The sequence below is a fragment of the Podarcis liolepis genome (assembly GCF_965112155.1).
Source record: "Podarcis liolepis genome assembly, chromosome: 13".
NCBI lineage: Eukaryota > Metazoa > Chordata > Lepidosauria > Squamata > Lacertidae > Podarcis > Podarcis liolepis.
The window spans coordinates 50,304,921-50,322,031 of NC_139573.1; the positions used below are offsets into that span (position 1 = coordinate 50,304,921).

The 17,111-nt window shown below is 43.1% G+C and overlaps 1 protein-coding gene across 1 annotated transcript; it reads left to right on the forward strand.

The window, feature by feature from the left end:
- Nucleotides 1–7,734: 7,734 nt before the first annotated feature.
- On the forward strand, nt 7,735–17,111 carry LOC310692370 (UDP-glucuronosyltransferase 2A2-like). The gene is made up of 6 exons (XM_083473263.1): nt 7,735–8,559; nt 10,350–10,498; nt 12,146–12,277; nt 12,994–13,081; nt 14,855–15,074; nt 16,702–17,111. The coding sequence occupies exons 1-6, from the start codon at nt 7,824–7,826 to the stop codon at nt 16,988–16,990; spliced, it is 1,614 nt and encodes a 537-aa protein (XP_083329389.1). The 5' UTR covers nt 7,735–7,823; the 3' UTR covers nt 16,991–17,111.

A 17,111-nucleotide genomic window follows, 5' to 3' on the forward strand; every position in this document is an offset into this window, starting at 1 on the left:
ATCTAAATGTGGTTAAAAAAGTGAAATACCTAGGGGTTAATATGACTGCTAAAAATCTGAATTTATTTAAGGACAATTATGAAAAATGTTGGTCAGAAATCAAAAAGGATTTAGAAAGCTGGTCAAGAGTGAAACTCTCCTTGTTGGGCCGAATTGCTGCTATAAAGATGAATCTACTGCCAAAAATGCTGTTTCTGTTTCCGACCCTACAGATCGTGGACAAGGTGGAATGTTTTAGAAAGTGGCAGAGAGACATCTCTAAATTTGTCTGGCAGGGCAAAAAGCCCAGAATAAAATTTAAAATTTTAACTGATGCTAAGGAGAGAGGGGGGTTTGCCCTGCCAGATTTAAGGTTGTATTATGAAGCTGCAGCTTTCTGCTGGCTGAAAGATTGGTTTCTTCTTGAGAACACTGATGTCCTGGATCTGGAAGGGTTTAACAATGCTTTTGGATGGTATGCTTATTTGTGGTACGACAAGGTAAAAATCCATAAGGTTTTCAAGAACCATATTGTCAGGTAAGCAATATTTAATGTCTGGATAAAATACAAAGACTTATTAGAAAACAAGACCCCAAGGTGGTTGTCACCAATGGAAGCTAAGGCTCGGAAAAGACTCAATATGGAGGCCAAATGGCCGAAATATTGGGAAATACTAGAAAAGGTTGGAGATACTTGGAGGTTGCAGAGTTTTGAGAAATTAAAGGACAAAGTGCGAGATTGGTTACATTACGCTCAGATTAGGGAGATCTTTAATTCGGATAAAAAAACAGGTTTCCAGGTGGAAAAATCGAAACTAGAAACAGAATTGTTAGAGCCTAAGACTAAGGTACTTTCAAAAATGTACAACTTGCTGTTAAAGTGGAATACTCAAGATGAAACAGTTAAATCAGCCATGATAAAATGGGCTCAGAACATTGGGTACAATATTATGTTTGCTGACTGGGAAACGTTATGGACCACCGGTGTGAGGTTCACGGCATGTAATGCCTTGAAAGAAAACATTATGAAAATGATATATAGGTGGTACATGACCCCAGTCAAGCTTGCAAAAATATACCATTTGCATGACAATAAATGTTGGAAATGTAAGGAGACTGAAGGAACATTCTTTCACCTTTGGTGGACTTGCCCGAGGGTGAAGGCCTTTTGGGAAATGATCTACAATGAGTTAAAAAAGGTATTTAAGTATACCTTCCCCAAGAAACCAGAGGCCTTCCTTTTAGGCATTGTCGGCCAGAAGGTGTTAAAGAAGGACCGAACTTTCTTTATATATGCAACAACGGCAGCAAGAATACTCATCGCAAAGCATTGGAAGACCCAAGATTTACCCACACTGGAAGAATGGCAGACACAACTGATAGAATACATGGAGTTGGCTGAAATGACTGGCAGAATCTGAGACCTGGGAGAAGAGGCAGTGGAAGAGGACTGGAAAAAGTTTAAAGACTATTTACAAAAACACTACAAGCTGTATGAATGTTGAGAAAAGGCATGATAGAAAACAACATGGCACCAGTAATTTAGTGGAAAGATATATGAGAATAAGTGATGTTTAAGAAAAATGAAATTTGAAGTAATATTATGTTTAAGCTAAGCAGTTCAGTATCTTCATAAAAATATCTAAAGTTGGGGACATAATATTTGAGAATTACAAAATAAGAATTGAAATAAGGTAATAAATTGCTGCTTATAATTTTATTATTGAGAATGCAGGAAAGGGAGATGTGAGGAAGTCCAAAGCTTATGGAAATATGATTTATGGATTATTGTTTTTGTTATATTTCTCTTTTATTCTATGTCTATTTTCTTGTATTTCTTTGTCTTCTTTTGTTTGTTATATTGTGGTGATGGTTTTTTTATATGTTTGGTGATTTTGTGTTTAAAACTTGCAATAAATATCTCTTAAAAAAACAAAACAAAACAAAAAAACTTAACCGGCAGAAAATATTTTTTTGAAAAAAATCCCTAAGCCCCGGGGTCACAATTTCAGCCAAAATCTGACTTTTGGCAATTCACTCAAAAATGGTGCCAAAAGCTTGAAAATGCTCTCCTGAAAGGTTTGGCACTCGAAACAGAAGGCTTTTTGTCACAGGACAAGAAATCAGCCCTTAAAGACTTAACCGGCAGAAGATATTTTTTTGAAAAAATCCCTAAGCCCCGGGGTCACAATTTCAGCCAAAATCTGACTTTTGGCAGTTCACTCAAAAATGGTGCCAACCGGTTGCAAATGCTCCCCTGAAAGCTTTGGGCGATGGAAACAGAAGGCTTTTTATCACAGGACAAGAAATCAGCCCTCCAAAAATTAAGCGGCAGAAGATATTTTTTTGAAAAAATCCCCAAGCCCCGGGGTCACAATTTCAGGAAAAATCTAACTTTTGGCAATTCACTCAAAAATGGTGCCAACCGGTTGTAAATGCTCACCTGAAAGCTTTGGCGATAGAAACAGAAGGCTTTTTATCACAGGAAAATAAATCAGCCCTCAAAAACTTAACCGGCAGATTTTTTTTTTTTTTGAAAAAATCCCTAAGCCCCGGGGTCACAATTTCAGCAAAAATCTGACTTTTGGCAGTTCACTCAAAAATGGTGCCAACCGGTTGCAAATGCTCCCCTGAAAGGTTTGGCACCCGTAACAGAAGGCTTTTTATCACAGGACAAGAAATCAGCCCTCAAAAACTTAACCGGCACAAAATATTTTTTTGAAAAAATCCCTAAGCCCCGGGGTCACAATTTCAACAAAAATCTGACTTTTGGCAATTCACTCAAAAACGGTGCAAGAAGCTTGCAAATGATCCCCTGAAAGCTTTTGGCGATGGAAACAGAAGGCCTTTTATCACAGGGCAAGAAATCAGCCCTCAAAAAATTAACCGGCAGAAAATATTTTTTTAAAATTTTCAAAGTTCTTTATTGAAACTTTATTGAAACATTTATACTTAATAACCAAAATTCCCAATGATTCCCTCACATAAAATATAATATCTAAATTACAACAGTTGCATAATTATACACTTAATTATAAAACCCATCACTCACCCTCTACTTCCCTCCACAGCAATTTGACTTCTGTATATTTCTTTCTACCTTTCCCCCCTTGCATTCTATAATAAATTATTTTTGTTAAATTCTGATTTTTCTTTCTTTCTTTGTTTTGTTATTGCTTACATTTTTTATTCTAAGCCTATGAACATGTCATTTTTAGAACAATATTTTGACATATAATCTTCGAAATACTTCCACTCCATTCTTAACTTTTGGTTTGATTGATATCTTATAATTGAAGTTAATTTTGCCAATTCTATATACTCACTTAATTTACAAATCCACTCTTCCTTTGTTGGTATGGCCTGAGATTTCAGGGAAGTTTTTAATCTGTTGTCCTTTGGAAGCTGGTGACCCTCACACTTACTAACTTTTGACTCCCCAAATACCGTTGCACACATTTGAACACATTCGATCCCTCAGGGTTTATTTTGAACTTTCCCCCTGGGTGTGGCGCAAGCAACAAGCACGCTGTTCCCTCTGAAACTTCTCGTAACTGAATTGAAGAACGGGAAAGAGGAAACAGAAAATAAGAATTAGCAGAGAAAGGTATGGGAAGGAGGGGGGGAAAACACACATAAGAAAGGAGGGGGAGAAAGGATGGGGAATTTGGAGAAACGTAAAAGGCAGAGAGGAAGCAAAAAGAACAGGTGCCTTGAGAAGAATGGGGGAGTTATTTGGGAAATGCCCACAGTTATTTCGCGGAAAGAGATGATACCCATTCCTTAATCTGGGTGAAGAAATATGTTTTGGCTGGTATAGGAATGGGAACTGAAGAGTCACTTTTTGATAAAGTGTCCCCCATCTCTTATGAATTGGCTTTTTCTGTTTACCTAGAGGTTTTTGCCACCACCAGCTTCCCTCTATTTCTCTCTCCCCGCAACCACCCACTTATTACCGTATTTTCCGTCCCATAGGACGCACCTAGTTTTTTTTTTGGGGGGGGGGGAAATAAAGGAATTTCCCCCCCTTTATTCCCCCCCCCCCAAACCAGGTCAGGGAAACCAAACCAAGTAGGGGAACAGCGGTATGGCGGCGCTCCGCCTCCCCGCTGTCCCCTGAGCTTGTGGGGCTGGTCGATGTCTGCCCGAAGCGCGGGGTGCTCTGCTTCCGGGCGCCCTGTGCGCCGGGCAACAGGCTGCTATCTGCAGCCTAGGGAGCCCTGCGGGAACTCCCGCGGGCTCCCCAGGCTTGCTGATAGCTTCCTGAAGCCTGGAGAGCGAGAGGGGTCGGTGCGCACCGACCCCTCTCGCTCTCCAAGCTTCAGCGAAAGCCTGTATTCGCCCCATAGGACGCACACAGATTTCCCCTTCATTTTTGGAGGGGGAAAAGTGAGTCCTATAGGGCAAAAAATACGGTATATGTCTCTCAGTCTCTTTGGGTTTGCTCTCTCTAAAATGCATGGGCAGTCATTGCCTGGTATAAAATTACCTGTCATGGAACGTATGTTGGGCAATTTATGTTGCTCTAGGGACTCGATGGACCCAGCTTCCAAATCAACAACCCCCTTTGGACGGGCAGGCTTACACCTCTGTTTGACATTGCTAGAGGCAAGAACCAGGCAGTTTTTGAGGAGCCATTTTGTGAAGACCCTCAACTCTTGTGGGCCATTGCACATGAACGCCGCAACCCCAGAGTCGGTCACGACTGAACCTAATGGTCAGGGGTCCCTTTGCATTTACTATGTGTTATTAATAATAAATTTGTGTATGTTTATTCAAAACCTGCCAAGGAGTCCAATTCATTTTGTTGTTTCTTGAAATACTTTGTAAAAGGTTCCCATTCTTCTTTAAAGTCACAGTTGTCCTTGTCACGCAGTTTGTGTGTCAATTCCGCCAATTCCGCATAGTCCATCAGTTTCTCTTGCCACAGTTCTTTAGTTGGGGTTTCTTCATTCTTCCATCCTTGTGCTATTAAGACTCTTGCCGCCGTTGTCGCATACATGAAAATGTTCTTAAATTTCCTTGTAGTTCTATGCTGTGAACCACCCTCAGATCTACAGCTGAAGGGAAATATACAAATTTAATAAACAACAACAAAAAGTTAAATGCACCTGTTTTTTTTCTTGCTTCCTCTCGCCTTTTTCATTTCCCCAAATTTCCTGTCTTTCCACATTTCTCTGTTCTTTTTTTCTTCCTTCCCGTCTCTTTCTCTGCCATAGCAGGAAATGCTTTTAATACAACCTGAGGGAAGGAATGTTAAAATTTAGTAATTTTGGTGATCACCAGCTTTGCAAAAATATTACAGGAAAACCTTTAGGCTTTTTGTTTGTTACTGGTAAGGGTGTGGACTGTAATTGTTAGAGCTCATGGGGCTCAGTTGTGTTTTATGCTTAAATAGTCAATTTCCACCAGCAGTGTGCAGTCTTCCTATGAGAAGGAGGAAACCTCTGTTTCTCTACTACTGAAGCAGGGACTGGGGATCTCAGCAAATCCAGGTAAGTCAGGAGACACCTAAAATCTTTTGTATTGGAAGGCAAAGTGAATTGTTGGCCAAGCTGAGGGCGAAGGGAATCATGTGACCCAAGGTACCGTATTTTTTCGTGTGTAATATGCCCCCATGTATAAGATGCCCCGTATTTGGGGGGACTCAAAATTAGGAAAATGGGTGAAGATTGCCCAGAGCTGTTGAGCTTTTTTGGGGGGAAGGATTGGTTACTGAGCTTTTTTAAGGGGAGATTGACGAAAATCGCTCACCCGCCTGACCTACGCTGCCATTTACGCACATCCCAAAAGCTGCCTTTTCATATGTCTCGTCGCCGCCGGAAACCACCAATTGCCCACCCAATTGTCGCAGTGACAGCAAATCCATACCAGCCCTTGCTGCAGCCACCAATAACACCAAAAATCGGTTTATGATGTAGTCGCCATGATGATGGTCACTTCCTTCGTAATGATGAAGGGTCCCGAAATGTTGGAACCTTGAGGGGCTGAGGGCTGGGCTGGATGTGGAACTTTTATTTTCTGCTTCCTCTTTTTGTTTTCTTTCTTTTTCTTTCAATGCTCCATTTTACCGTAAAATAAAATAATGACCGCTCCACGCTTAAAACGGGGGGGGGGGGCGCCCTTTGCGTGGACATGTGCAGCCCCTAGATCTGGAGCGGCTCCAACAGCATAGGCTTGGTTTGCCTTCCCTCAGGTGGGATACCTGGAGGTCTCCGCCTACCTCAGTCAGTTGTCCAATCCCACCTGGGGGAAGCGTTGCCAAGGAGACCAGGCCAGGTAGGGGAGGGATTACCTGCCCACACAATAGAGGGAGGATCTTACCTGGGAAAAACAGTAATTACAGCGGTGTAGCCCTGCAAAGGAACTGGCCCCTAAGGCAGCTAAGGCTGCAATTCTGGGACACTTCCTTCTCTAAAACATTTACTCCGGCCCTGCAAACACAGAACGCTGGCACTGTACCACTTCAGGCTGCATGTGGAAGTCGATTCTTCTTATTATCATTTTAATATATTTGCATCCCGCCTTTCTCCCAAATTGGGACTCATGTCCACATACAAGATAGCATGTCTATGCACTCCCAGCAGATGGTAAGGTAGCTTGTCAGGGAAAATGCCTGAGCCTTCTTTCTCCCCACTGAGATGCGAACTTTCAGTGTGCAGGGAGGAAATAGACAGGTAATCTCCCACCTGTTCCTAGTGGAACAGTCCCAGGAAGGTTGCTTCACAAGTCTGCTCTGCTCTGCAAATATAATGGGCATGATGTCTGCATGTTGGAATGCCATGAACATAGTTAGTAGGAGGATCATCCAAGCTGGGAAAATAAAAGGTTAAGTCGTGCTTGGTGAAAGTAGTAGAACAATCCTATTTGTTGTTTAGTCATTTAGTTGTGTCTGACTCTTCGTGACCCCATGGACCAGAGCACGCCAGGCCCTCCTGTCTTCCACTGCCTCCCACAGTTTGGTCAAACTCATGCTGGTAGCTTCGAGAACACTGTCCAACAATCTCGTCCTCTGTCGTCCCCTTCTCCTTGTGCTCTCCATCTTTCCCAACATCAGGGTCTTTTCCAGGGAGTCTTCTCTTCTCATGAGGTGGCCAAAGTATTAGAGCCTCAGCTTCAGGATCTGTCCTTCCAGCGAGCACTCAGGGCTGATTTCCTTCAGAATGGAGAGGTTTGGTCTTCTTGCAGTCCATGGGACTCTCAAGAGTCTCCTCCAGCACCATAATTCAAAAGCATCAATTCTTCGGCCTTCTTTATGCTCCAGCTCTCACTTCCATACATCACTACTGGGAAAACCATGGCTTTAACTATACGGACCTTTGTTGGCAAGGTGATGTCTCTGCTTTTTAATATGCTGTCTAGGTTTGTCACCTGCAGCAGGAACCGGCAAGCCACTCCGATATCCCTGCCAAGAAAACTCCATGAACAATCCTATACCCCCAAATATATCGAGGCAGCTACACCACTGGAACAGCTGCCATTAGCCTATACCCCAAGGACCTGAGCGATTTAGCCCAGGAGAAGATAGGTGTATCATCTATTTGAATAAAATGATATTCGAGTAATTATTTTGGCGTGGGTAGTAGATTTGTATTGGTTATGGTTATGTAAAAACATCATTCATTCAGTTGAAACAGTGATGGAGATGGATTGTGCCATTTGTCTTCTCATTCCAGAAATCTTCAAACAGTGTTCCACCTGGACAGTTAAAAATCAAGACTCAACACACTTGGTAAAAAGTCTTCTCTGAAGTAGGGTGTGGAATAGGAGTTTTATGCACTGAATGAAATCTTTGTTGACAAGTGACAGAAGACGAATCTTTGGCTTTCCCAGAAAATCACATCATGGTCCCCACCTCAGCAAGAACAGTTGCAATTCAATTGTTAATACTTCAGCTTGCCTTAGTAGGAAACATTTTCTGTGGGAATGTGCTTATCTGGCCAGAGGATGCCAGCCACTGGCTAAATATCAAGGTCATTATCCAGGAACTGTTGCATAGAGGTCACAATGTCAGCATCCTAGCCCCATCAGCGTCCATCTTAATCGAACCCAGTGATGATATATCAGCTGCCAAGTTTGAGGTGTTCCCTGTGCCCTATGGAAAGGATGAGGCCCAGTCATTCTTTGAGGAATTCGTCATGTTGTTGCTGGACCACAAGCCAACTGCTCTGACCTTCTACAGGTTTTACCAAGAGATGCGAAAGATGATGAGGAAAGTACATGAATTCCATAAGTTCAAGTGTGAAAATGTACTGGCCGATCAGGAACTCATGGCCCGCCTGAAAAAGAGCAACTACGACGTGCTCCTTGCAGACCCTGCGACACCCTGTGGTGACCTGATTGCTGTGAAAATGGACATCCCATTTGTGTACACCCTGCAGTTCACGCCAGGCCTAACAGTGGAGAGACACTGTGGCAAGATACCTGCCCCTCCTTCCTATGCCCCGGCTGTCTTGTCTGGGCTCACAGACAGAATGTCTTTTGGAGAAAGGGTGAAGAATATAATATCTTACCTCGTGCAAGACCATGTTTTCCAGACCTGGTATGGCGATTGGGACTCTTATTACAGTCAGGTTTTAGGTAAGTCTGTTTTTGTTTCTTCTTCCCAAAGTATTGTTATTATTTCATAGAATCATAGAATCATAGAGTTGGAAGAGACCACAAGGGCCATCGAGTCCAACCCCCTGCTAAGCAGGAAACACCATCAGAGCACTCCTGACATATGGTTGTCAAGCCTCTGCTTAAAGACCTCCAAAGAAGGAGACTCCACCACACTCCTTGGCAGCAAATTCCACTGTCGAACAGCTCTTACTGTCAGGAAGTTCTTCCTAATGTTTAGGTGGAATCTTCTTTCTTGTAGTTTGGATCCATTGCTCCGTGTCCACTTCTCTGGAGCAGCAGAAAACAACCTTTCTCCCTCCTCTATATGACATCCTTTTATATATTTGAACATGGCTATCATATCACCCCTTAACCTCCTCTTCTCCAGGCTAAACATGCCCAGCTCCCTTATTTGGTAGAGTAGATGCTCTAAAGAGGTCAAGGGTTCCAACTTCAGTCCTTGGCATGACCAGTTAGAAAGGACCTCCTAGTAGCAGGACTGGAAAGGCCTCATTCTGGGGCAGAGCCACTGTCAGCTGGGAATAGACCTGATCATCTGTTAGGGAGTGAGGAGTGAATCTTACCTGCTTTGTTCTTATATTGCTTCCCCAGTTGCTCTGCCTTCTGTACAACTCCCCCTGAGCTCAAATTGAACTAGAATCATATCTAAAATTAGCTTTGGAGTTGAAGAACAGACATTTTCTGCTCTTTTCCACCGCTCAACAAATGATGAGCAAGCAACTTTTATGTAGTTCTATCCATTATTTCATCAGGATCCTTCTGTGCAATATTTTACTGATGTGTCTTATTGCAATGGATGGCAGAGAAACTTGATCTGATATTGTAAACCTATGTAAATTCCACTTCCCGGAGTGACAGACACACAACTATGCTTTGAAACTGGAGTTACCTGAATTTTGCAATGCAGTTCAATCGACCAAAAACATTGTACAAAAATGTGTAAGTTATGTGAAGCATGCAGGGAAATGCATACATTTGTGAGAATAGCTTTGTATATTTGGGAAAACTGCTTGCAAAGATGTGTATAATATGCAAAAGTGCATACAAAAACATGTCTGTTAGGAGTGACACTTTTTTGTGAAAACTTTTAAAATGAATGACATTTTAATGCACTAATGTGGACAATTTATTGTGGAAGAAAGAAACTGAGAGCAGCCACAATTGACCTATCCTTAGCTCCTGCACATCAGGAAGATACCACATGAAGATAATTTTCATAAAGCTGTATGTGTGATCACCACCACACTGTTGTTGTTGTTTTGAGGGGAAGATGTGTTATCAATGCATCAGTAATATTGAGGGGGAAAGAAAGTCAAGGAAACTGAAGGAACCAAAAGCTGCAACAGATAGTATCTGCACAGGGTTCTTTGCAGAATTCAGTAACAAGAACTGAACCAATGGCCTGGTTTGTCAATACAGTAGATTGTCACTAGTTCTGGTGCACATTCAGCTACCAATGCTGACTTCAGGCCAGTTGGTTCTTTCTAACATTATGGAAGAGAAAACTTGGACTTACCCCTGAAAGAATATCCATCAAGGAGCCATAGCCAATCCAGGCTTGCTAATGAATGAGTGCTCATAATACATGTATTTCTTTCTGTCCCCAGTTCCTGTTCACATCTCTTACTTTTTTTAGGTGTCCAGTTGAAATGTAATGTGTGAACCAGCTTTCACTATTTGTGGAAATGTTGAAAACGTGAAGGAGAGACAAGCTGAATGTAACATCATTCCTCTTTCTCATTCGACAGGGAGACCCACAACTCAGTGTGAAGTGATGGGGAAAGCGGAAATCTGGTTGATCCGTACCTACTGGGACCTTGAATTCCCACGGCCTCTCCTACCAAATTTTGAGTTTGTGGGGGGTCTGCAGTGTCGGCCAGCCAAGCCTTTGCCAGAGGTAATTCTGAAACCAAATTTCACTTAGGCGTGCTTTCCTGAGAGAAGGTCCCATTGTTCTTGCTGAGTGAATTATACATTTTGAGAAGTGTAGCAAATGTAGTGAATGAGCAGGATGGAAGCTTATCATCACTGATATAACTGTGCCAGGAAGAACTTGGCCTGTTTAATTTCTGCTTTTCAGGCTGATGTGAAGAGCACAGGTGAAAAAGTGGAGAAAAGGTGTCTGCAGCTGGAGTGACCAGTGACTTTGTCTGTTGTCTACTCTGCTCTCTGGGTGGCGCTGTGGTCTAAACCACTGAGTCTCTTGGGCTTGCCGATTGGAAGGTCGGCGGTTCGAATCCCCACGATGGGGTGAGCTCCTGTTGCTCTGTCCCAGCTCCTGCCAACATAGCAGTTCAAAAGCACAACCGTGCAAGTAGATAAATAGGTACCAATGTGGCAGGAAGGTAACCGGCATTTCTGTGCACTCTGGCACTTGTCACGGTGTTACATTGCACCAGAAGTGGTTTAGTCATGCTGGCCACATGACCTGCGAGATGAGTGCCGCACCCCAGTGTCGCCTTTGACTGGACTTAACTGTCAGGGAGAGGCAAATGGGAAAAGATGAAAGGACAGAAACCAGCAGTTATAGCGAGCCTAAAGAGATTATCAGCAGCTTGTCGTCTGATAGTCAGTCTGACGTAGAGGGGGAGGAGGATGAGCCTGGGACAAGTCATGCTGTACACAGAGGAAGTAAGGGGAGGAGTTTTCGCAGACTTTCATGCTGGGTGCGAAAAGGAGGAAGTAAGATTAGAGGGAGCAACTGTGCACAAGGGGAAGGACGCTAATTGTAATGCTGGAGATGTACAGTGGTGTCTCGCAAGACGAAATTAATCCGTTCCGCGAGTCTCTTCGTCTTGCGGTTTTTTTCGTCTTGCGAAGCACGGCTATTAGCGGCTTAGTGGCTTAGCGGCTATTAACGGCTTAGCGGTTATTAATGCCTTAGCGGATTAGCGGCTATTAACGGCTTAGCGGCTTTAAGAAAAAGGAAACAAACTCGCAAGAACTCGCAAGACGTTTCGTCTTGCGAAGCAAGCCCATAGGGAAATTCGTCTTGCGGAAGGACTCAAAAAACGGAAAACCCTTTTGTCTAGTGAGTTTTTCGTCTTGCGAGGCATTCGTCTTGTGGGGCACCACTGTACGTTTGAACTTAGCCCCACTCACCTCACAGAGTGTTTGTTGTGGGGGAGGAAGGGAAAGGAGATTGTTAGCCGCTTTGAGACTCCTGAAGGGGAGTGAAAGGCGGGATATCAAATCCAAACTCTTCTTCTTCTTCTTCTTCTTTGTCAAATAAATCAAATAGTTTGGAACTGGCTGGGAGCCCGGAGTCTTATCTATGCCAGCTGGCCAGCATTAAGCAGATGACATTAACTGTCCAGGGGTCCTTTACCCTTTACCTTTAGAACTCTAATAGGCTTCCATGGAGCCTAAAGCACAGTTTGGAAGCTGGAACTTAAAGATCATTTCCCAAACACTCCCTCACAACATTAAATATCATGAAAAATATTCACATTGCTACTCATGCATCAGGTTCAAATGGCAAAGACATGGAGGAATGTGACTTGTCAATATATTTATTTTTAAATGTGCTTTGAACTTTTGACAGGAAATGGAAGAATTTGTCCAGAGTTCAGGGGAACATGGCATTGTGGTGTTTTCTCTGGGCTCTCTTGTTGCAAACTTAACGGATGAAAAGAGTAACATGGTTGCATCGGCACTTAGCCAGCTTCCACAGAAGGTCAGTGTTCATGTTGTTTGGTATAGAAAACAAAAACAAAAAGTTATATAGTGGACTTGTGAAAATGGTGTCCCAATTCCCTTAACTGACCTGTGAAATTGCATCCCTTTACTGCAAACACATTAAAGATTTTCTTTTCTTGAAATCTACTTAAATACATTGGAGTTGTGTTAGACGTTGAAGCTATCCTTGTCTAATACAGTTACAGATAGGTAGCCGTGTTGGTCTGCCATAGTCAAAACAAAAAAATTCCTTCCAGTATCTGAAGAAGTGTGCTTGCACACGAAAGCTCATACCAAGAACTAACTTAGTTGGTCTTTAAGGTGCTACTGGAAGGAATTTTTTTGTCTTGTCTAATACAGTCATACCTCGGGTTACAGATGCTTCAGGTTGCGTTTTTTCAGGTTACTTCTGGGTTTCGGCGGTTGTGCATGCGCAGAAGTGCCGAATTGCAACCCATGTGTGCGCAGACGCAGCGTTGCGGGTTGCGAACGCTGCGGGTTGCGAATGTGCCTCCCGCACAGATCACGTTCGCAACCTGAGCATCCACTGTAAATGTTATGAGAGTTAATTATTAGTGCAGAATAATTCATAGAGAAGATGATGGACAATGGAATTTGCTCTGGATAACTTTTAGTTTATTTGTTTTCTTCAATTTTACCCGTACATTATGAATGTAGGAGTCATGGAAGCTTTCCTCTTATTTTCTAATCCAGGTTCTTTGGCGCCACAAAGGGAAAAGACCAGAAACTTTAGGTGCCAACACCAGGATTTATGACTGGATACCACAAAATGATCTTCTTGGTGAGAGATACCTCATGCTTGTTGCAGTTATGGCTTCATTGCTGTGTTCTGCCAGTCCCTTGGAAATATCTTTCCTCCATCCCCATATTCCTCACTCATGACAGCAATGAGCATTCTCCCCTTGTTCTATTCTGATCCATTCCTGATCACAGAATGGTAGTTGTTATGTATCCAGTGGTCTGTGTTTGCCTGAGCTTGAGTCCGGACTAGGGATTCTGAGCCCCTGTGTCCTGATTCGATACTTGACAATCCAACCATAGAACATTTCAGGATTTGGGCCACTGCCATTGGCCCTGAAACTCTGAGTTATGATTCGCAGCTTAGAGGTTTAGGTTTCACATTGGGAGTGGCTCAGACATTCAGAAATGTACTGTGGTACCTCGGGTTAAGTACTTAATTCGTTCCGGAGGTCCGTTCTTAACCTGAAACTGTTCTTAACCTGAAGCACCACTTTAGCCAACGGGGCCTCCTGCTGCCGCTGCGCTGCCGGAGCACAATTTCTGTTCTCATCCTGGAGCAAAGTTCTTAACCCGAGGTACTATTTCTGGGTTAGAGGGGTCTGTAACCTGACGCGTATGTAACCCGAAGTACCACTGTATATAAGCAGTTGCTCTGCCCCTGTTGTCCAGTTCTGTTAGTTCAATAAAGGTTCCGGCGGTTATCACTTTGCCTTGCTTCATTGGAACCCATCTACACTTCAGTAGTATCATAGAACTGTAGTGTTTTCTAGTCCAACCAGCAAGTTTACTGTGCTCCTGTGTTCTGTGCTGCCTGCTTTCTTGTTGAGGATATATCTATATGCAACATTCAGGGATAGCATTGCATGTGGACTAAGCTGGAATGCTATAGCTGAAGATCAATTATAATTTAACCATTTCATATCGAGTAAATTTTCCTCTTCCTTCTCCAGGACACCCCAATACCAAAGCTTTTATAACACATGGTGGACCCAGAAGAATTTATGAACCTATTTATCATGGTATTCCTATAGTGGAGATTCCCATGTTTAGCAACCATTCCCATAACAGGAAGAGGCAGGGGAAACATATGGGGCACACCCCAGGGAAAACCAAGCCCCCAGACAGTGCTAAATTTTTGGTGCTTTGCGTTTTCCACTATTCAGGATGCCAGGGACTACAAACTCTCTCTGTTTTACAAAAATGTTGTTGTGTGCTTGGCCAGGGTCAGCGTTGAGTTCTTTGTTGTGGTTGTTGTTGTTTAGTCATTTAGTCGTGTCCGACTCTTCGTGACCCCCTGGACCAGAGCACGCCAGGCACTCCTGTCTTCCACTGCCTCCCGCAGTTTGGTCAAACTCATGCTGGTAGCTTCGAGAACACTGTCCAACCATCTCGTCCTCTGTCGTCCCCTTCTCCTTGGGCCCCCCATCTTTCCCAACATCAGGGTCTTTTTCAGGAAGTCTTCTCTTCTCATGAGGTGGCCAAAGTATTGGAGCCTCAACTTCACGACCTGTCCTTCCAGTGAGCACTCAGGGCTAATTTCCTTAAGAATGGATACGTTTGATCTTCTTGCAGTCCATGGGACTCTCAAGAGTCTCCTCCAGCACCATAATTCAAAAGCATCAATTCTTCGGCGATCAGCCTTCTTCATGGTCCAGCTCTCACTTCCATACATCATATACCATATGTATAGTGAACAGCAATCTTCAGAGATTGCCTGACAGTTGGACTATGCTGGGCACTGCTGCTGAGAATCAATGCTAATAACCTACTTTTATCATCCCATAGTCAACAGAGTCTCATCTTCTCCTTCCAGGACACCCCAAGACCAAAGCCTTCATAACACATGGTGGGATCAATGGGATTTATGAAGCTATTTACCATGGCGTTCCCACAGTGGGGATTCCTATGTTTGCTGACCAGCCTGACAATATTCAGCACATGAAGGCAAAAGGGATGGCTGTTGGGCTGGACATCCAGACAATGGAAGCCGAAGATTTAGTGGATGCTGTGAAGGCTGTCATTCTCAACGCCACGTGAGTCAATCGCAAACTCTCCTCTGAAACAGATAGGTAGCCATGTTGGTCTGCCATAGTCAAAATAAAAAAATTTCCTTCCAGTAGCACCTTAAAGACCAACTAAGTTAGTTCTTGGTATGAGCTTTTGTGTGCATGCATACTTCTTCAGATACACAGTGTATCTGAAGAAGTGTGCATGCACACGAAAGCTCATACCAAGAACTAACTTAGTTGGTCTTTAAGGTGCTACTGGAAGGAAATTTTTTTTATTTCTCCTCTGAAAGTGAGAGATGACTAGTGGTCTCCATTAGCCTGCAGAATGCATGTGAGATTGCTTCAGGGCCAGGTGTATGGCAGCTTACCTGTGGAAATTTGCAGAAACCATGCCAAGTGTCAAAAGCTGATTGTGGAAGAGTATTGCTCCTTAGCACTGAGCCCGTTGTTGTTTTGCTAGAATTGCAAACTTTCCTAGAATTGCACTGCAGTCTCCTTAACAGGGTTGCTGTAAGGATAAATTCAAAATGGTGTTCAAAATGCTACTGTAAAAAGTAGAATGGTTCAAATCAATGTCCATAGTATCAAGGCATGCATTGCACCCTGCTTGCACACCTCACCCGGGCAAGTATGCACCCACACATTGGATTTTAAAAGCTGTTTTTAATCTTGGGGGTAATCATCAAGGACTTTAATGCTACAGTGCTTGCTAAACTGCAATCAAAAATTGAATTCTGGTCCTATCTCCAGGGGCGTAGGAAGGTGGGGCGGAGCGGGGGGGGGTCATCATGGACGGGGGTGACAAATTATCAAGGAACAATTACTGCCCTACTAGGAATTTAAAAGCTGTCTTTTAAAAAAATGCCAGCTCCAAAGGTCTTACTACACTAGGGATTATATAGCTATATCTGAAATTCCATGCATATCAGTTAATATCTTGACCCTCCTCCACGAAAATAGCTGTTTACTTGGCCGTTTGTCCTATGTTTTGAAGGCGGAAATTTCAATTCAGTAGAGCACTTACTGTTCCCAGGCCCAACCCTGCGGAAAGCCGTCTAATAAGACTTTAATTTGATTTTGACATGTTTTTAGGAGGTAATTTAATTACTGTTTGATTTTATACCAGTGTTATGTATCTGATGTTAGCCGCCCTGAGCCCGACTTCGGTCGGGGAGGGGGAATATAAATAAAAGTTTATTATTATTATTATTAATTATTATTATTCCCTTGTAAGAAAATATGAAATAACATAAAACCATTTTTGCAGGCCAAAAAAATACCATATTTCTTGCTCTATAAGACTCACTTTTTCCGTCCTAAAAAGTATGGGGAAATGTGTGTGCATCTTATGGAGCGAATACAGGCTGCGCAGCTATCCCAGAAGCCAGAACAGCAAGAGGGATTGCTGCTTTCACTGCGCAGCGATCCCTCTTGCTGTTCTGGCTTCTGAGATTCAGAATATTTTTTTTTCTTGTTTTCCTCCTCCTCTTGTGGTCTGGTGCGTCTTATAGAGCGAAAAATATGGTATATAAATCAATGTGTGTGGGGGGGGTGACAATAAATTTTCTGCACTGGGTACCACGTGACCTTCCTACGCCTCTGCCTATCTCAATTTGTATTTATTTCTCTCCCCCACCTTCCTTTCCTCCAGATATAAGGAAAATGCGTTAAGGCTATCACAGATCCACCATGACCAACTGTTAAAGCCGCTGGACCGGGCTGTTTTTTGGATTGAGTTTGTCATGCGCCACAAAGGTGCCAAGCACTTGAGAGTAGCTGCGCATCACTTGACCTGGTACCAGTATCACTCCCTGGACGTCTTCATCTTCTTGATTGGTTGCATGGCACTCTTCACATTCATTGCTGTCAAATGCTGTTTATGCTGTTTATTGTATTGTCGGAAACGTGTTCGGATCATTATGAAGACGAAAACAGAATAGTTCCTCTTGGGACTCAGTCATTGTTGTGTGCCCCTTTATGGAATCTGCTTCCAAAAGTGCTAAGCATTTTCAGCTGTCTAGAGAAGGTTTTAATGTTTGGTGTTTTATCATGTTTTTTACA

What these genes read in the sequence shown, in the direction of transcription:
- LOC310692370 (XM_083473263.1), top strand. Translation starts at nt 7,824, where the DNA reads ATGGTCCCCACCTCAGCAAGAACAGTTGCAATTCAATTGTTAATACTT. An exon ending in TTATTACAGTCAGGTTTTAG is followed by an intron (nt 8,560 to 10,349) that starts GTAAGTCTGTTT and finishes CTCATTCGACAG; the next exon opens with GGAGACCCACAACTCAGTGT. An exon ending in TTAGCCAGCTTCCACAGAAG is followed by an intron (nt 12,278 to 12,993) that starts GTCAGTGTTCAT and finishes TTTCTAATCCAG; the next exon opens with GTTCTTTGGCGCCACAAAGG.